Here is a 21,291-nt window from a genome sequence, read left to right on the forward strand (position 1 = left end):
CTAAAAATACAAAATCAGCCGAGCATGGTGGCCCATGCCTATAATCCCAGGTACTCGGGAAGCTGAGGCAGGAGAATCGCTTGAACCCGGCAGGTGGAGGTTGCGGTGAGCCAAGATCAAGCCATTGCACTCCAGCCTGGGCAACAAGAGCAAAACTCCATCTCAAAAAAAAAAAAAAAAAGACTTTACAAAAAAATAAAAGAAGTAGCAGTCCGTATTTGGCCCACAGGCTGACCCCTGGCCAAGTGTAATGGAGTCAAAGTATTCACTAACATCATGAACTTTTGTCCCTTTAGTAAGCTCTTTAGAAAGAAGAAAAGGTGAAGTTCCCACATGTTCTCACTCATAAGTAGGAGTTGAACAATGAGAACACATGGATACAGGGAGGACAACATCACACACCTGTGCCCGTCAAAGGGTCAGGGGCAAGGGGAGGGAGAGCATTAGGACAAATACCTAATGCATGCAGAGCTTAAAACCTAGATGATGGGTTGATGGGTGCAGCAAACCACCATGGCACATGTATACCTATGTAACAAACCTGCACATTCTACACATGTATCCCAGAACTTAAAGTAAAATTTTAAAAAGAAAAGAAAAAAGGTGAAAATTATCCAGTCATAGGCAACACAGTGTATTGACAGCAAGTGTCATGATATTTTCATTGCTCAGTGCACCGCAATTTAGAGGACAGATCAGGACAGGAGCCTGAGTGCCGTCTTTTACATCAGCATGGTTCTCAGCATACTTTAGATGCTGTGCAGAACAAAACACAAAGTTCCAAAATCGAAGATGCTACTTACATTCTCCCCTTAGAGGGTGCAACTCACCGGTGAAGTCCTATAGCAAAGACCCTGGAATTCAAAGTGACCTGGTCTCCCTATCTTTAGTCCCAGTAGTGATTATTAGAGCTCCATGAGGGAGTCGCTGCCCTTGGAGAAAGACTGTGTATCTATTTTTCAAATGTAAACGGCATAAATGCACTTTTATATCACAAAAAAATGTTTTGGTAAACATTGGTTTGCAGCCTCTGTATGGAAAATTTATAGGAAGATACAATTGTGAGCCAACTGCAAGTGAAGATGCTATTTAGAGCCACACATAATGAAATAAACCCCTTAGTTATGAATCAGTTATTATATTTCACTGAACTCCAACTGTTTCTTTCTCACTGCTTAATTTCATTCTAGCTTTTGTTATTACGCCTAAAGAAACCATTTTAACATTTTCTCGCATGCACGTTGAGTATCAAAAATTCCATCTACAAGTTTTCAGCTTTTTGCCTCTAATTGCTCCACTGGTTGCTCTAACTGCTTTAATAAATAATATTATCTGAGTTCTGCTAGTTTCAGAATTCTAAGGTCCCTGCATCACATATTATTTATTATTCCTCTAAGGAAAAGAAGGAGCCTTTTTTTACCCAAATAATTTCTTTATAGTCAGAGAGAAGAGAGAGAGGGAGACAGAAAATGAAGGGAGAATAAAAATGTGAGAAAACAATAAATAAAATCTACCCTTCAAATTAGTATAAGGTTCTCTACAGGGTGAGATATTTTCACTTTAACATTATTGGCATCCTTGGATATCTATGAACTTCTATTCAAAATTCATTAGGAAATGTTTTCCTCCATGTGACCTTAAAGCTCTACAATTCTATTTTGTTTACCATTTTCAGATAGCATGTATACAAGACTAGTTAGATAAGACCGGGTGCGGTGGTTCACGCCTGTAATTCCAGAACTTTGGGAGGCCAAGGCGGGCGAATCACGAGGTTAGGAATTTGAGACCAGCCTGGCCAACATGGTGAAACCCCGTCTCTACTAAAAATACAAAAAATTAGCCAGGTATGGTGGTGGATGCCTGTAGTCCCAGCTACTCAGGGGGCTGAGGCAGAAGAATTGCTTGAACCTGGGAGGCGGAGGTTGTAGTGAGTCGAGATTGTGCCACTGTACTCCAGCCTGGGTGACAGAGTGAGACTCTATCTCAAAAAAAAAAAAAAAAAAGAAAGACTAGTTAGTTAACTGTGAAGGGCTTTGGTTTTCTGGGGATATTCAGCCAACAAAGACAGATATTGTGTCTTTCTAGAAATTTCTTTACAAAATGTAATAATTGGACAAAACATCAGTTAAAATATAGATAAATGACTAAATGAATTAATGTAAATGAGTGAACGAATGAGTTTCTGAATATGTGACTTAATGAATTAATTACCATTAGTTGAATTAGCAGGTATAATGAGTTTTTTGAAACAGTGTGCTGTTTTCAAATTGGGGACAATCAAATTTTTATCTGGCCATGACAGTGCAAGAATTAAATGAAACAAGTTTTAATTATTTAAAAATACTAGATTATTATACGCCGTTGATAGGAATGCAAAATGGTGGACCTGTTATGGCAAACAGTATGGAGGTTCCTCAAAAACTTAAAAACAGAATCACTATATGATTAAGAAATCTCACTTCTGAGTACTTATCCCAAAGAATTAAAATCAAGATATTAAAAAGATATTAGCACTCCTATGTTCATTGCATTTACAATAGCCAAAATGGGAAAACAACCTAAACATTCATTGATGAATGGATAAAGAAAATGTGGTATAGAGAGATTTTGAAACACTATTCAGCCTTTAAAAAGAAGGAGATCCTGCAATACACAACAACATGAATGAATGTTAAGGACATTCTACTAAGAGAAACAAGCCAGTCACGAAAAGACAACTACATGATTCCGCTTTTATGAGGTATCTAAAATAGTCAAATCCAAAGAATCAGAGAGAAGGATTGTGGTTGCCCGAGACTGGGGAAAAAGAAAATGGGGAATTGCTAAACAACAGTCATAAAGTTTTAGTTACGCAAAACAAATAAGTTCTAAAGATGTGCTGTACAATGTTGCACCTATTGTTAATAATACTATATTGTGCACTTAAAAATCTTATAGGATAGTGGATCTCTTAAGTGCTCTTAACACACAGAAACACACACCACACACACACACACGCTCTTTATCTAAAATGAGAGTTATTGCCAAGATTGAGGAAGGAATCAATCAATACACCGTCTACTATCTAAATTAATTCCAAGTTTTCTACAGTATGAAATATTTTCACTTTAGCATCCTTGGATATCATGAATATAAAGAGTGTTTTCAGGAGAATTGATGATGAACAGCCACCCTGGTAACTCAGGTGAATTATAGAAATGCCAGAATACCAGTAGTAAAAAAAAAAATGCAATGCTCCTGTGTTGAGTGGGTGTTTATATTCAAGAGAGGAATTAGGACAACACAGCACTGTGGCCACAATGATTATATGCTGACCTCCTACTCTGCCTGTGAATGGCCATCATTTCCACTTTTAACTTAAGCAGCTCATGCAGCCTCATTCAAGGTGAATGCTTGGGAAACAATAGAAAGTTATTTCCTTAGAAACAATCACATCTCACAGCCACGGTACACCCAATACACACTCGAATTAAGTTTATGAGATGAGAAAATAAAATGGGCCATAGCAGATTTACATGAAAGAACTGACTTGTTTTTAGTACCTGTTCTGGGCTAGGAACGCTTACCTTAAATATAAATAATTTGCTGCATACAACAACTTTTCAGACTGTCTGTCGCAAAGTATGAGCTCAGTAAACACCGACTGTCATCATCGTATTCCACTTTCAAGAATCCATAATCTAGAAGAGCATGCATAGGTACAGCGGCCAATGATAAGCAGAAACTTGGATTTAACCTCTCGTCCTGCTTCTACGTGATATATCACCAAGTACAGGAAGCTTATCCTCTTTTAAGTTTCCTTCTTTATAAAACTGAAATCATACTGAGTATTTCTTGGTGTCATTTGTAAGAATTAAGTGAGATAATATGTAATAGGAGCTTAGCATGGTATCGGATTCATCAAATAAAAATAACATTGTTTTCCCCCTTACCTTGCCCATCACAATCTGGTTCACAGCCAAAGGTAATAAAACCATATCAGGTGGCTAGACAGATGAGCAAAGATCACAGCATTTATACTCTGGTTAATTCCATAGATTTGGTTTATTTTTCTTCTTTCCTGATATTCAGTGAGGTCATTTAGAGAATGAGTAGTCAATTATTTCCATTATAATTGGTCCTATTCAGTCATCCTAAAGCTAAAGCTCATAGGCACAATTGGAGTTACAGAGATCACAAGGAAAAGAAAGGACTGTGGATTGTCAAGGCACCATCATAAGACCCAGGTGCACATCTCAGTTCCACTTCTAACTATTTGTGTGATACTGGGCAAGTTAGTTCTTTAATCCTCAGGTTTCACATCTCTTAAATGGGTGTAACTGAGACAGCCAAATGCCTAAATAGATAAAAGGTACCCGGAGAATCCCCGACCTGCCCCACCAGTGTTTACATCAGATGCTTTTGTGCAGATGAGAGAACTGCCCAGGGCTGTGTCTGAGCATGCCTATATGCGCACTGGGGGAAGATGGCGGAGCCACGGACGGGGGGAGGAGCCTGGCCTCTTCACTTCCCCTATTGTGAACCCGGGGATTCAATCTGTGAGGTGGGGAGCCTGTTAGCATGACTCTGTCCTGCTTTGCTTTTTTTTTTCCCCTCTCTCTGTTTGCCCAATAAAATCCTCTCCTACTCACCCTTCAGTGTGTCCATGTGCCTAAGTTTTCCTAGTTATGTGACAAGAACTCAGCTTTAGCTGAACTAAGGAGCAAACTCCTGCAACATGATGACTCCACATAGAGATGTTAGAGAATGAAACCAGTATATGTAGCACAGTTCCTGACATATACTAAGCACTCACTAGTAACAACACTCATAGCAGTAGCGGGGAAAAAATTAGACTAAATGATATTAATTAGACTATTTAGCATATAAGTGTCAAATAACAAAAGCATTCTGCACACAGTCAGCCACCTAGGTGAATCTCTACTAAAATAAGTTTTAGGTTTTTAATTTGCTTTTAAGATGTGAAATTGATGGTGGCTTGCCTTTTATTAACTGGTAACACTACTAGCTACCACATATTTTATTTAATATTGTCACTTAATCGTCTCATTAACACTGCGAGAAAGTTGATATTATCCCATACGGAGGAGAAAACTGAATTTCAGAGAATTCCAGGGACTAGTTCTCTGACTGGGAAGCAATAGTGATATGATTTCAACCTTAGTCTCCCTAAGTTCAAAATATGTCATCTTTTCAATAATTTACACACCTTTATTTTACATTACTGAAAGGCACAGTATTGCAGAAAGTAGCAAGGAACTAATTAATGTTCCTGCAAATGAGAGGGTAAGATGACGGATTTTTCTCTATGTCACTGTTCATTTTCCCCTCGAAAGGAATATACAGACATATACATACAGATAGAGATATAGTATTAGGTATACGAATTCAAAAATACATGTTATTTCTAGCTTGACAACATGCTCTAAAAAGAAATTGAACTGCATGAGAAGCTGACCAGCCAACAAATAACTGCATTTTTTAGTGTGGCAGATGCTGGGATAAATGCCTACTTCTTGCTGGATAGCAAATTAAGCATTATCCTAAAAGATGGATACATTCTTGTCAGTGTATAAAATAGAACAGTCCTAAAGAGAAAATAATGCATAGCTATGTGTTACCCAGTAATTCCCTGAATATCCATGTCCTCTGGTTCTGTCTACAAAGGTTAAATGGCTCCAAATCTGTCCACTAGACTCATAAGGAACTACACATTGCTCTGGCTAGTCAGGAAATTTAATTTTCTTCTGAAATTAACCAATTGTGCATAGAGAGAGGGGAGCTGCTCTCCATATCCAACTGGGGTGGAGGTGGGGGCAGAGGACTGTAGAAATGCAGAACAGATGTTGAAAAATATGGTTTGTGATTCTTGAGTTCTTCTCCCATGGAGCCAAGCCAGGTTTAATCAAAACTGTGTGGGCTCCCCCTTCTGAATGACACATCAAAGGCTGCTGCAAATGCTTTGAAACAGCATTCGTCCCTTCTTTGGGTAGAACCATAGATGCTGAGGAACTAGCACTTGCCTGACATCTATCAGAAGCACAGATAGGCCTGTGTCATCAAATAGTGCTTTATCTGTCCATCTCTTCCTGGTCAAAACACTCTCACATCCCCTTTAGCTTGTCTGAAAATGAAATGCTTCTAAGCTGGACGGTTATTTCTAAACAGGCTCAAGCTTCCTCTACACAAACTTTCCTGCCAGTAACAGTAATAAAAGTAGCAATAGCAATAATAATAACTAGCAGCTACAATGAGAATCTTCACTTGATTCCCTGTGAACTGGAATTAGTATCACTAAATCTCCATTTTTACATCAGTAAAATGAATAGATTATAAAATGTGCAGCCATATGTGGACAACTACGCACCTGGATTTATAGCTAGCTCTGCCAATAAGATGCTACTTTTATTATGGCATGAAAAGTTCCTCAAGCCTCATCTCTAGATGACTGAGATCGTGTCTCTGCACAGCCAGTCCACTCCCACTGGTACCATGTATTCCGTGTTGGGAGCTTATATTATTGTGCTGATATTTGAACCCTTATTTTCCCTAAGATCCTTGGCTTGGCAGACTCTGGAGCCCTTACATGCTCCTGGCCGACAAGAGTAGAAACCTTGTCAAATCAAGCACTAAAACTGGTTCTCTGATCAGTCTCTCAGTGGAACCGATCTCACTCACTTCCTTCACATTCTGTCTTCTGCTTGGAGATGTAAAGGATGTGGCAACTTCTCCTTTTTGAGTGCCTTTCAGAGGTAACTGAGAAACATAAAAACAGGGCAGATTCATCCACTCCGCAAATATCGTTGCCCCATTCATGTCAGCATTCCAGCATAAAGCCATTGCATAATTTCACTATATTTTCAGGAAATTCATGCCAAAGTAAATATTTTTGGATATTCCTCCCATTGCATTCAACATTGGCCCATTAATAGATATAATTTTCTTAGCCAAATAGGGGCCGTTGTGTATGTCTATAGTTTGTGAAATTTCTTTAGAACCGAGAATGGCCAATGGACCATTTCTCAAATCCCCAGGTAAAGTTTCATCTTCTTAGAGGTTAGACTCTTCTGCAGGAAACCTTCTTTGTATCCTTATTGGCTGCAGTCTTATTTGTTATTCTGAATTTAGAAATGATTTGTACTTAAAAACAAAAAGTGCTCTTCTGGGTCTGTAAATAATTTTTGTACAAACTCAACTTATTTGGGGTGCTGACTGTTCTGCAAGGTTTTAATCTCAGTCTCAGAGTCTCAGCATCCTTGTAACAGGAATTTCATACATTTTTTAAAAAATCGAATAAATAAACCTACAGATAACTCACTTTACCAGGGTTTCCCCAAATGAAGTAATTGGAAGGATATCTGCCCTAGTTATCTGTGACTTGTAAATTGAAAGGGTTTGGTATGAGCTGACAGATATCTAACTCAGAAATTAACTGGACAATTCTTTAAAATTGTATTCTTCCATCTACTTCTCACTCTCTATCTCCTTGATTTTGCAACAAATATTCATAAGACAATATTTGAAATTCACTTTCAAACACATCATTAGCAAACCCTTCACCCTTGGAGACCAGCATAGAAGTTATAGATTTTCAGTGTGCTTTTGGGAGAAAGCTATTTAGCTGGAGAACCTGTACTGTCATTTGGGTGACTGGAAAAAGAGAAAAAGATGTGTACGGTACAACAGAAAAAAAAAAATCAAGCTGAGCTTCATTTCTAAAGAAAAGGCAGAAAAGCTTTAATAAAGAATTATTTCGCATCCTGGGGAAAAATTTTGAGCAGAAAAACTATAAACAAAAGGTATTTTTGAAATGCAGAGAAACATTTTTATCTAGGAGACACCAAACCAGATATGCTGACCTATCAGAAATGTCCAAGAAGTGATAAAAAGATAATTTCAAAGGCAAACACCAAATGCAGAAATAAGATAGGAGCCTCTTAATGCATTGACACAGTGGTCTCACGCCTCTAAATTCTAATATATAATTCACCATAACTGTCAAAAGAGACAGAGGACACACTAGCAATGCTTCCCCAGAGCTAAACAAACAAACAAACAAACAAACAAAAAAACTAACAAACAAAAACATAAAAATAACAAGATCCACCCAAATGTACTGCAAACATTTGCAACTCTGCATTTTCACAGAGCTCTCTGAGAGCTGGAATAGCTGAATTCATCTTGATGTTCCTGGCTCTGGGCTCTGTGTAGCACTTAGTAGGTACACATGCGCATGTACACACACCATACATACACACACACATACACACACACACACACAGAGTATGGGCTAACCTACATTATTTGGTGATGTGAGCACAGTCCCAAGGGCGGCCACACAGAAAGTACATGCAAAGGCATTTTGCACTGATCTGCTTGTCATTTGCAGTATCCAGTATTCCTTTTAAAAGACAAATACCTTATAGGACTGGAAGTGATATCAGGGTCACGAGCAGTCACTTGCCCAATCACGGAGTTCAGAGCAGCATTTTCATGAACTTCAAGCAGGTAAGTCGGTGAAGAGAAGACCGGAGGCTCATCAGCATCTTCAACGACGATTTTGACTGTCGCCGTGTCTTTAAAGGGTCCCCTGCTACTGAAACGTGGGTCAATATGGACATTGGCTGCCTCTACCTTTAGCGTATAGGATTTTTTGGTCTCAAAGTCCAGAGGCTGTTAAGAAATGACAAAGATAAATGCTTCTCACTAATGACCACAGCAGCAAGAACAAATGAGTATAATACTGATGGATGAAAGTTATGTGCATTTAAACCCATTTGTGAGCCTTAATGGGATCACTCTCCAGTCCCCCAGATTCAACCTGTAAATTTTATGGGCATTTATTGGTATCTGTTTATTATACAAGCTCAGTGAATCTAACATCCTATTGTTTTGTTTTGTTTTGCTCATTTCACTTGGAATTCACAAAATATTCACAGTCATGAATTGTGCCATCAAAATTTCACTTCAGAGTCATAATAAAATTTTACTAGTGACAGCATGACCTGCATACTAATCAGCCACTTAATCGGGCCTCTGCTGGTGGCAGATAAGGCGACATCGAACACAATCTCTATCTGGGAAGAATATTTTATCATCTCTGCAACAGAGTGTGAAATGTAAAGAACTAGAAATAATCATTGTTTAGTCCAAGGAGACATTATAAAGCATAATTTAGCACTAATCCCCACAAAGAGTATTTTCTGATTTCACTTTAAAGCATTGCTACTCTACTGATCATGTGGTTAAAATGAGGTTTATTATTTTTTAGGACATTCTTAGAGGCTCTCTGTTATGAATTTATGCTATGAGGCAGGTGGGCATGTAAAGAAATATGTGCACCGATACATATGTATGTACTTGTGTTTATATTTAGAAGAAGAAATTATGCGAGCAGTATAAATAGATAACTGAATCTAATTGTGCCCCCACCAACCACTTAAAAGCAATTTGAAATTACCTCATTGCACCATTACTGACAATGTGTCTGACATATTAATACTTCATTCCCTAAAACTCTGAGAGACTTTGGTCGATGACCTAGGTAAGTAAAGCTAGGTAAAAAGAAGCCACCTTCAATAAGCCAGAAGCCCATGTGCATTAGCACCTTTATAGTCCAATTTTTGGTGAATCACAATACTTCAGATTTCAAGAATGCAAGTCTGTTGAGGTTCAAAGAAACAGGATACATCTGCATTACAAATTTCTCAAAAGAAATATAACTTTAAATGGGCAATGAAGATTTTTAAAAATAAGCTAAAAGACAAACTGGCACCAGTGAACTCTTTCAGAATTCCAGTACAAGCTTAATTATATATTCTTATTTCAAACTATTGTGTTGGTTTTTACATTTGAATTCTGATATAATGGGACTTGGCTCCTTTTTCTCCCCCCATATTTTCTAGTAAACCAGGCAAGCACTCACTTTCCTATCTATTCTAAAATTACTAGGCACATGCATCCGTGAATAGATCATGCAACATCAGCATATTGACAATTTGCCAATCACCTTTACTGTAACAATTTTGCAATTTCAAATTCTTCGCAAACATTGTTAAGTATAACAAATTATGTTCTGCTTAATTCCAGTTCAACATAACGACAATGAACCCAGACACATTCTGGTGTCCCAAGAATTTTACTGGACAAAAAACAGGGCCTATAAATTGTAGAAATACAACTCATTTGCACTGTTCTCTAGGGTAAAATACATGTTTTACTTGGTGTCAAGGTGTATAGTATATGCTTCCAAGTTAGGACTAACAGCAAATAAAAATAAAGCAAATGGCTAATTGTTTCAGTTTATAACTGCACTTTATGGCAAAAAAACGGGAATAATAACAATAAAAATGACATTAGGAATCATTAGTCAAGGAAAATGTGACTCTAGGTTATTCAATAATTGACTCAAATATTATGCTATACTTTATTTCAAACATGGCTTTTTAAATGTTGTGTAGTTCTTAATGCTAAACTCAAACCAGGATTTTGGTAGAAAGATAGCGTTGCTCAGCAGAGAGTTAAAATAAATGTAGACATCTTTTTCAAAATTGATTTTTAAAAATATTTTTTATAAAAAAGAATATCCAGAAAACTTTAAGTTTTCATTGTTAAGACCTCTTCAGTGGGGCCGAGTTTTAGAGCAAGACCATTGGAAATAGGTCTCTGTGTGGCACGATGGAGATTCAGATAGTAATCTTACACTCATATCTACATGATGCTGATGAAGAAAGTGAAAAAAATTATTGACTCCCAATAGTGTGGTCCACCAGCGGATTTATTTGAGAACAAGCAAATCCGTTTAAAAACTAGTTTGATCTACTTCATGACAAAGGTTTGAAGAACAGTATTGAAGAAAATAATCAGGATGAGGATCAAAGAGTATTTTCCTTGCAAGTGCTTTGTGACTATAAAGTAAGGAACTATGTTCTACACATTTCTTATAAGTGTAGATTTTATGATGAGAAATATAAATGGAAAATGTCGTACAGAATTGTTTTACATCTACCATAAAAGCAAGAGATTGCTAACAAAAGCAGTCTCAAATTTTCCTACATTATTTATGCTTGTTATTGAGATGTTTCTTTCTTCAATGGTAGCTCCCTATCCAGAAGCAAGGGAAAGATGAGCTTCATTTTCCATGATGCTCAAACCTCTGAGCCATAATTTGGAGTATGCAATGGTAGCAGGTTTGGCCCTGTCCTTCAGGCACTAGAGAAAGCCAGGATAACTGAACCAGGATAACTGAACCTGAATGTTCTACCTGTTTTTTTTTTTCTTTACTTTCCATGAAAGCATAGCCTTCAATAAGGACTTGGGAAGCTTCAATGTATTTGGGAAAGATATTTCAGGAAGCAAGAGTTCAAACATGAGGAGAGTTATATACAGAAAGACTAAAAGCCACTGAACTCGTCACCTCTGTGGGCAACTGAGGCCTGTTCTCACTGAGAATCCTTTTACAACCTTAAACAATATGACTCAGAATAGTTTCTTTGAACAATAGTAACTGTCCACCAATTTTTCTCCCCCTTTGGCTGAGGGCTGCCTTCACAGGGTATTGACTTCCCCACATAGTTGAAGTGCCCCGTCTAAGGACTCAGTAAATTCCTGTGGTTATGGGTAATAGGTAAGTTGGAGGAGCAGCACTATTATGGTAGCCATTTACGAGACCTTTAGCAGAAATGTGAAGGGGGCCCAAGAGATAAGAGGTGCCAAAAGACTGTACTAGTTATCTTGTCTTATTGCTCAATGCTAAACGTCTACCAGCTCTACAATTCTGTCAGGAAGTCCATGCAAGTACCTCAACTTTAAAACTCAAGTTTCAAAGAGGTATTTTGAAGATGAACAAAAGTTTCCTTAGCTTACTTTTCTTAGCCTTATAATGCCATCCTGGGCCTGGGCATCAGAAGTGATTTCAAAAAGTGCTGTTCCATCTCCATCAATGATGTCATATGATGACTGTGCATTTTCACCAATATCCTGATCATTGGCCTTCACCCTGCCTATTGCAGTGCCAAGAACCACATCTTCCGGTACTGAGAAGTGATACAGGCCTTTGAAAAGAGGAGAAAAATGAGCGTCACACAAATTCCAACCATTCATTCATTCATACGACAAATATCTTTTGGGCACCTCCTTTGTCCTGGTCATTCCTTTATTTATGCTACCAATAAAGTGATAGAAGAGACAGAAATATCCGTTTCCATTGTGGAATGTTCAGTCTTTTAACTGAATCAGAGACAAACAGTTCCCGGAAGAAGGCATGATCCCTTTTCAAGACTCTTCTGAGATATGAAACTTACTCAACCATATGTTTACCAAGTGTATATTTGGAGCTGCTAAATCAAGACTATTAGGGAATCTATGTGTGTATTTTTTTCCTTTTTGCTGTATAATCACATTAACTGCCCATGGGGATATTCTTTGTTGCCAACATAAAATATTAAGCTAATTTCAGCACAGAAAGATGCAATGTGTAACACACTGGAAGTCACTTTTGAACTTACCTTTATATTTACAGACTTTTAGACCATTTTTGATAAAATTCAATTACTGAACTTCTGCTGTGCCCTGCAGCAAGCTGTTCAGACACATGAAACACTCCACTTGTTGCTGAAGTTCTCATTGCTCTAAAGACAAAAATCCTGCCTTCAACACTTCCTAGGTGAAATACAATCAAGTGTATCTTCACTCTCATATTGGGGCAATAAAGTGTGTCTAATTAGGGGCATTAGTCCATTTTTAACTCAAGTCACTTTCGTTGTTATACTGCTGTCACTCACTTTCACTGGTGTAGAGGAAGCTGTTGGTGTCCCAACCATAACCCCTGGCCATTACTACTGTAGTGTACACCTGTCTTACATCTAACTGCCACTCCTGCATTTCTTTGCCTGAGGGTTATTTCTGGCCTTCAGAACCCATTTTGCCCACTGAATGTCAGGCCAGAAGTGCCAGAAAATCAATGCTTCCTGCAGAAGCAGCCCTCAAAGACTCATAGGAGTTAGTATATAAAATTCTAGGTCTCTCCATTCTGTGGTAGGATAACTTTGAGTTTTTTCTTTTCTTTTCTTTCTTTACAATGGTCCAGAGTTTCTCCAATGGGATAAAGTTCCAGTAACCCACAGTAGTAGCTGGCTCAATAATGCACCTTTTTGTGTGTGTGTGGCTATTTCTCTCTCTCTCTCTCTCTCTCTCTCTCTCTCTCTCTCTCTGTCTCCTTTCTCCACTGGCATTTCTTGGTCCTATCTCCAAGTTAAACTCACAATCAAATTCTTGTCTCAGTGTCTGCTTCTGCGGAATCCAAACTCAAAAAACCAAAAAGTTTTAGGCCCCTTGCAACCACAACGAGGGAAAATTAAACATTCAATGACCTAAAAACCCAAAAGGAAAAATCAAATCTGGAGAACATTACCTAATTCTCGTTCGAGCTCAAATCTACTGAGTCCCTCGGATAAACTAAGGCTCATTATACTCAACATAACAGTAAGGTTTCTTCTAGCCTTAACACCCCTTTACTTAACAATGGGATAAAAACATCTTTCTTAGAATCACGAAGTTATAGGACTGGGGATTGAAACATTTTCCAAATAGTTTTGCCATAAGGTAGGCACTGAAAATCCTCACTTCAAGCAAAGTTTCCCAGTTTTCTTATAATTGGTGTAATGATTCCATTTTTCACAAACTTTATATTCCGGGTAAGGTTTGAGATGATCCCTTTTGGTATGCTTATTAAATAAATAAGAGAGCCAGGGGCCATGCCGTGCTGCTAGTTCTACATGGGGAGTCTTGGGAAGCCAAACAAACGGAACATTCCTTTATCCATTCCTATTCTGTGCCTGCTCCTCATCTCTATCAGTGTGATCATACTTCATAGTTATTAACTCTAAGAAAAGGCACACGTTTGAAATTGATCTGCCACTATTGGACTGAATAATCATTTTCTTATAAAGAAATATGCCATCTTGCTGTATTCACTGTAATGCAATTGCAAAGGCAAAAAAAAGTGAGGGAAAGATGAGAAGAAATGGTGTTCTCTATTTCAATAATTTTGTTTAAATGGGTTGCATTGTTATCTGATTTACGAATTGCCAGATGTAAAAATTCTAAAATTCTTAATGAAAATGCGTCTCCTCTACTCTTTCTAGCTTGGAATTTCTTCAGATAAATCATCAAAGATACCTCAAATGTGTCATTTTCAAGCTCACACAGATTTCTCTCTCTCTCACTCTCTCCTTCTCTCTCCCCACACCCACCTTCCCTCCTTCATCTCTTTAAAAACCAGATTTCCTATGATATTTTCTATACCAACAAATAGAACCAGCATGCATCTAATCTCTCATGTTAGAAATATGATCATCCATCTTCCTCAACTGAAAATGCAATCTATCCTTAGACTTTTGTCCTCTCTAACTCAACTGTGCATCACACCCACACACTTTTCTGTGCATCCAACACAACCACCCTTGCCTGCCAGGGCTACCATCACCTTTTATGTGAATGATTGCAAATAACTCTTTAACTGGCTGCAAAGCAGAGAAGACAATGAAGGAAGGCCAGATTTAATTTCTTTCCAATTTCCCGGGAACCAGAGCCTATCACTCAAGCTGCAATTTAAAATCTTTAAATGGTCTCCTAATGATCTTAGGATAAAGGTTCTCATACTCCACATGGCCTTAAAATCCAAGTATGGCTAATTTCTGTCCAACCTAACTCTCCAGACTCTTGCTGCAGCACTTTCCCCGGCACTCTCTGCTCCAGCTGCAGTGAAATTATTTCCATTCCCATACACGGCTATACACCATCCTTCCACAAGGATTCTTTTGTTTTATTATTGACTATATTTAAGGTGTACACTATGATGTTTTGATAAAAGAAACCACTGCCTTGGAAAGATGTCTGCCTTTTCATGTTCATTCCAGGATTCTTCAGAATACCAAAGAAATGGACATTACCCAAGTATCCACTGACAGATGAATGGCTAAAGAAGTTGTGGTGTATATTTATACAACGAAACATCATTCAGCCTTTAAAAAGGAGATCCTGTCATTTGTAACAACATGGATGAACCTAGAGGATATTATGTTAAGCAAAATAAGTCAGATCAAAGGAAAAAAAGTCCTGCCTCATCTTACTTATATGTGGAATCTTAAAATAATAATAATAATAATAAGTATGTAGACACAGGGCTTTTGAACATCCTTTTTAGCTGCACTATTCATCCTCCCTCCCATGGCTTCACCCTGTTTCAACTAATGGTATTCACTTTTTCCTATCTCAATTCAAGTGTCCCCATGTCAGAAAGGCCTTATCAAATCATGTCTCTGTCATATTACTTGAATAAATGCTCAGAAGAAAGTGTTTGATGAGAATATAATAAAGTTGCCAAATAATGATCGTCTCCCTGATTCTTTCATGTTGGCTGCCTAGAATGCATGCTGTTGAAATTTCCAAGGGAGAGCATGGCTTTAGCAGGGAAGAGTAGAGTCTTACTGATGTCCTCCCAGTTGCAGGAAGAAGGAGTGTACGTTTTGCAGCAAGCCTACTGCATATTTGTCTTTCCTACCTTGGGCACTAGATATTTGATTTCCTTTATAAAACAATGGTGCTAATAACAGAGTAATATCTGAGCTTTATTTTCATCATCCTCTCAAGCTTTCATAAAGAGAGCTAGTGTGCAAGAGAGAAAGGAGTGCACAGCTTGCAGTCAGACATACTGGTTTTAATTCTTACTATATGCTTGATGTTTGGAAATGTTATCAACTGCTTTGTAATCTGTAAAATGGGAATAAGTTTAGTACCAAAATCATGCCATACCTGGCACATAATAAGCCACTCAATAGGTGCTGTCAGGTTTTTAAATATGACTAAAAGTTATAATATAAATTCCAATGGAAACATCATACCAAGATTCTCACCCAGCGCAGGAAATTAACTTACTCTGTGCAAATTTTGGAGGATTGTCATTAACATCAGTAAGAGTCACTGTAAGTGTCGTGGTCCCAGACAGGCCACCAGAGTGTCCACCCATATCTTTGGCTTGGATAACAACCAGGTACTCCTCCTTGGCTTCTCTGTCCATGTTGGGAAGGGCAGTTTTTATAATAGCTGAGGGGGAAAATGCAAGAATGGCTTTCAGTCAGACAGCTAAATAAAAAATGAAAGTATTAATCTCACACACCACATACAGAAACACACAAGCATACACCAAGTCCCTACTCAGATAATTTTCTGTGTTCTTCTGACATTTGATCGGTGTGTGCCTGTTACATCAATGAGAAAGATTGTGGTCATAGACATTTACAGATAATTTGCAAAAATGTGTTTTATAATGTATAAAAAAGAACTTGCAAAAATACATATTAGAAAGTAAACTGAATGACATCCCTTGCCTACCAAATTATAAAGTATATCAGAACACTGTCTCGTTCACCCCAGAAAACCCTGGAAGTGAAAGAATCCTCCAATTTATCACAGATCCCAATTCCCCTAAAAGAGGAGTAAACACACAAATAGCTTGAAGGCTATGAGGCCAAAGATAAATTATTCTGAAGTTCACAAATACATTAGAGAGATGAAATAAATAAATGCATCATTAGAATCAACTCAGATAAATAAAATAACAATCAGAATATAGTCGAGTGTCTTAAGTTCTGATCTACTGTTCAACTATATTTATATTTTAATTGTTTAGATACATCTTCTCTTTGTAAAAGTGTAGCAAATAGTTTAGAAAAATAGGAAGATATAGGAAAACGTGAATACAATATAAAATTACATAAAATACAATAAAATAATCACTGCTCAAATCTTAATGCTTTTTCTTCTGACATACATTCAGGGTTTTATGTGGGCTTGTCTGTCTGTTTCACTGGTAATTTAATACCCTTGTTAAAGATCCAAAATTTGCTTAGATCCTCCTGAAGTTATTTTGAAAATCAAAAATCCTTATTTAGCTCTCTCTCTCTACTTCCACATAGCTTTTTCACAGATAATGCTGACATTTTGAGGTGCAAAATTACAAGGCCATGATATGCACATACACAGAAATGTGTGTATAAACATTTAACCACAGACATGATCATGATGTCGGCAGCATTCTGAGACTTTCTTTTTCTCACAGGAGATGTTTTTTAAAAACTTCCTCATCACTGGGTTGAAGTTCACCTCATTACTTCCTACAGTTGCATAATTTTTCACTGTACAATATACTAGACGTGGTTAAGGCATTCTCATATTGATAAATGTTGCAGGTATTTCATATTTTCCCATGTCACACAACTGACAGATATATTCGTATGATAATATTGTATTTTTTTATTTCTTGCATTTTTACTTAACTCTATGTCATAAGATACCCCTTACCCATATTGCTAAATGGCCATAATAAAACTTGTTTTGACTAGTCCAGAATACTTCTATTCAATTGATGTGTGTTACATTTCTGGTCAAGGTAAAAGGAAGACATCCAGATGAAAGATAATTTAACCCCTTCACTTCTAACCCAGGGGCACCATACATGTTCAATTCAAATTAAAGCTGAGCCATTGCCTTAGGCCACTTCTGAAGTTGTAATTCTTTTTTTTTTTTAATTCATATGGTTTATTTCAATCATCTGTCTGTAAAAGCACTGCAAGGAGTTCAAGTCCCTGAATCATTTGAGTAGCAAATGAGTCCCAAGAGTGACCAGGGAAATACAATGCGCCTACACAGGGAGCAGGCTCTGGGGAGAACTGTGAGTTCTTATACACTTCATTAGACTCTGACACAATTTAATAATAGGACTTCCCATTCAGAGAGCACTGAATTAGATAACCTTGCTTATTTGCAAACATTTGTAATACTATGATGATATTTTTCAATGCAACGCTTTGTTTCAGGATTTGATCACATCATAATATAACTCATAGATCATACCTATATAGTTAAAAATAAAAACAGAAAGAAAAGTAGAAATATATCAACCACTCAGATTTAGATCACTGTGAGGCATTTTTGAGAAGAAAACAAACAGATACGCAAAACACAGCAACAAAGATAACAAAACCTCATTATATTAGCATGTTGAGATACCAAGATAGCTAATCTGCTATGAATATACATTTTTATAACCTAGAATATTTTCATTAGGGCTCAGATTTTCAGTAAAAAAGATAAGAACATTGTTTTCCTCCGGTGACATTTACATGAATGCTTGTACCACCACATTCTAAGGTCATCACCGATTATGCCACTCATTGGACTTTGGAATTTGACATGGAGCTTCTAACAATCAGAGCAAAATAACGTCATTCTCCAAGGAAGGCAGCAATATTTCTCAAGAAAGTTGACGAGGTGAGGTCTATGCATGAGACTTTTCAGGTTACCTGCGTGAAAGAACTCCTGCAACTTCTCCCAGTCAAAAAAAGATTGGTATGTATTATTCTCATCATTTCCTTTATATGTTGTGAGAGTGAAAATGTAAAATAAAACAAAACTGTGATGTCTCTCAGGCATTTGGAATTAAAATAGTTTTTTTACTCACTTGGGAATAACACCTTTGGGTTACTGTCTACGAGTTAGATCAGCATATGAGTGAAGCATCGCAGTGGAGAATCTTGTTTATCAAATAGAACAAGAAAGGCTGCATGGGACTTCATCAATTGCAACAGTCTTTTTACCCTCCCGCATTGAGGTAAGCAGCTTCATGCTACCTAAGATGCATACACAGTTGACTCTTGAACAACACGGGAGGTTAGGGGCACTGACTCCACGTGCAGTTGAAAATCCATGTGTCACTTTTGACTCCCCTAAAACTTAACTGCTAATAAGCTACTATTGACCACAAACCTTTCTGATAACAGAGTCAATTAACATATAAATAGAATAGTGTCAGAAGCTTGTGAACCGGAACACTCCATCTTGAACAGGGGCTAGGTAAAATAAGGCTGAGACCTTCTGAGCTGCATTCCCAGACAGTTAAGGCCTTCTAATTTAGAGGATGAGATAGGAAGCCAGAACAAGATACAGATCATAAAGACCTTGCTGATAAAACAGGTTGCAGTAAAGAAACTGGCCCAAACCCACCAAAACCAAGATAGCGACAAGAGTGACCTCTGGTCGTCCTTACTGCTACACTCCCACCAGCACCATGACAGTTTACGAATGCCACATCAATTTCAGGAAGTTACTCTATATGGTCTAAAAAAAGGGGAGGCATGAATAATCCAACCATTGCTCAGCAGATCATCAAGAAATAAACATAAACATGGGCAACCAGCAACCCCAGGGCTGCTCTGTCTATGGAATAGCCATTCTTTTATTCCTTTACTTTCTTAATAAACTTGCTTTCACTATTCTACAGACTTGCCCTGATTTCTTTCTTGCACGACATCCAAGAACTCTCTTTCCGGTAATAATAGTATCTACACACATTTTATGCATTCATGACATTCATTTTTCTTAATGTTTTTAACATTCTAGGCTACCTAGTTCATCTGTCAATTTTTCCAAATTGTTGAAAATCTCAGAAAAATTTACAAAATATTCATTGAAAACAACGTACATGTAAGTGGGCCCTCACAGTTTAAACTTGTGTTGTTCAAGGGTCAACGAAATATTTTCGAGTTTGATTCCTCGTATCAATGTTCCCCTCATAATTGAAATCAAGCAAGTTTGCATTTTTTGTCTTAGTCTTAAGCTTACCAACTTTGTGACCGTGAATAAAGTATTAAACTCATCAAAACTCCATATCCTCTCAAACAGAGATAATAACCAGCTTCTCATTGTGGATATTCCAAGATGATGTGAGATAATTCAGGCCAAGTTCTTGGTACACAGTAGTTACCCAAACATATTGTTTCCCTTCCCCAGCCAGACTTTTCAATGCTTATGTGAATGGTGGTAAGAGTACAGAATATTCTACAATTGCTCCTACAGTCCACTGCCCAGCCCTATCCACCCAGTGTTGGCATGGAAGGGTGGCCTTAATAGATTGCCTCAATTAATTCCCTTACTCTCTGGCTTTTTGTTAGACTCCACCAACACACATTAACCTGGGAGGTTGTGCAAATGACTCCCCCAAAGACTCCTACAAAGACTTTATTCCTGTATTTGGCCACTCAGGTTATTATTTAGAGATATCATTGAAGTAAAATTCTATCTAGTGTCTAATAACTGCCACCTTCCTTTGCTCCTTAAGGTCTAGGAGTCTTGATGGTACTTCTATTGTTAGCATCTGGTGTTGCATTCTTCCATGAAGGTCTCTCTTAACCGGGCCATACCTTTGTCAACAGTCCCTTGGTTAAATTCTCCTCAATTGCCTCTTTCCTGACAAGATCCTAAAATATGTGGTTACAAAACTGGGACTCTGTCCAAGTACCAAACATTTTGCCCACATGTTACTCTTACACAGACATCTATAGTTCAAAAGTACTTCAATGTAATAATGTACTAAGGTCCAGGCCCGCTCCTTAAGAAGGCAGGGCAGATTGTTTTTTTACCTGTAAAATGAGAGCAATACCTATTCATTTAAGTGAGTTGCTCAAGATGGCCCCACTGGGAAGTTGCACCTCTGAGAGTCTTTGCATCTCCTCTTTTCTTCTACAACATTGGGAGTAGGTTTACTGATTTCTAAGGCGAGTAGAGAGTCTCTCCAAGGTTTCTTTAGAACATGCAGCACAGTTAATTGGCTTCAGTTCAAACTGAATAATGAACAGCTCTTGCTTTCCTGAGTCCACTGCCTCTAGTCTCAACCCCACGACTAGCAGAAACTCATTAAAAAATCCAAGACAGAATTTTTGGAACCCCTTTTATGCTATTTTGTAGCTGTAAAGGCAGAATAGGGGAAACCACAATTGCCCTGGATCCTCTTATTTTTCTCTTTGTGTTGGGCTTATCTACACATATTACTTAACTTTACTGTTCCTATTCACAATGTATTTCACTTCCATAGATACTTCAAGATATTGACAAGCTCCTAAAATAGAAGATGAAAATAGCCTTACTATTCCCTTCTACTTCTTTTCTCCTGCTTTGGCTAACATATCTCCCAAGCACGAGCAGCTTCAGGATGTTTCTTTTAAGGAAAGAAATGTGTTTGACAAGAAACTCTGTGTCCAATAAAACAAATTCATGAATAAACAAAATTATGGACAACAGATAACTCCTCTATTTTAAAAATCATTGTTTGGTATGAAACACCACCTAATACAGAGCACAAACTATAGTAATTAGGCAAGACTGTTTTCAAATTTGAGAAGGATTTAAATTCTCAGATTTGAGAAGTTAAAAAATTTGAACGGTGAATGCTAAAAA

At 37.6% G+C, this 21,291-nt stretch overlaps 1 protein-coding gene across 1 annotated transcript in view; it reads right to left on the reverse strand.

Annotated features, from left to right (window-relative positions):
* The window catches only part of CDH8 (cadherin 8), a 253,081-nt gene that overhangs the window by 157,651 nt on the left and 74,139 nt on the right, over window positions 1-21,291 (reverse strand). The window contains exons 4-6 of the mRNA XM_033219852.1: window positions 15,937-16,104; window positions 11,866-12,053; window positions 8,420-8,673 (exon numbers count right to left, since the gene is read on the reverse strand). Coding sequence (XP_033075743.1) covers window positions 8,420-8,673; window positions 11,866-12,053; window positions 15,937-16,104 — 610 coding nt within the window. The remainder of the gene's footprint in view (window positions 1-8,419; window positions 8,674-11,865; window positions 12,054-15,936; window positions 16,105-21,291) is intronic.

Source organism: Trachypithecus francoisi, unplaced genomic scaffold, assembly GCF_009764315.1.
Source record: "Trachypithecus francoisi isolate TF-2019V2 unplaced genomic scaffold, Tfra_2.0 Lachesis_group10, whole genome shotgun sequence".
NCBI lineage: Eukaryota > Metazoa > Chordata > Mammalia > Primates > Cercopithecidae > Trachypithecus > Trachypithecus francoisi.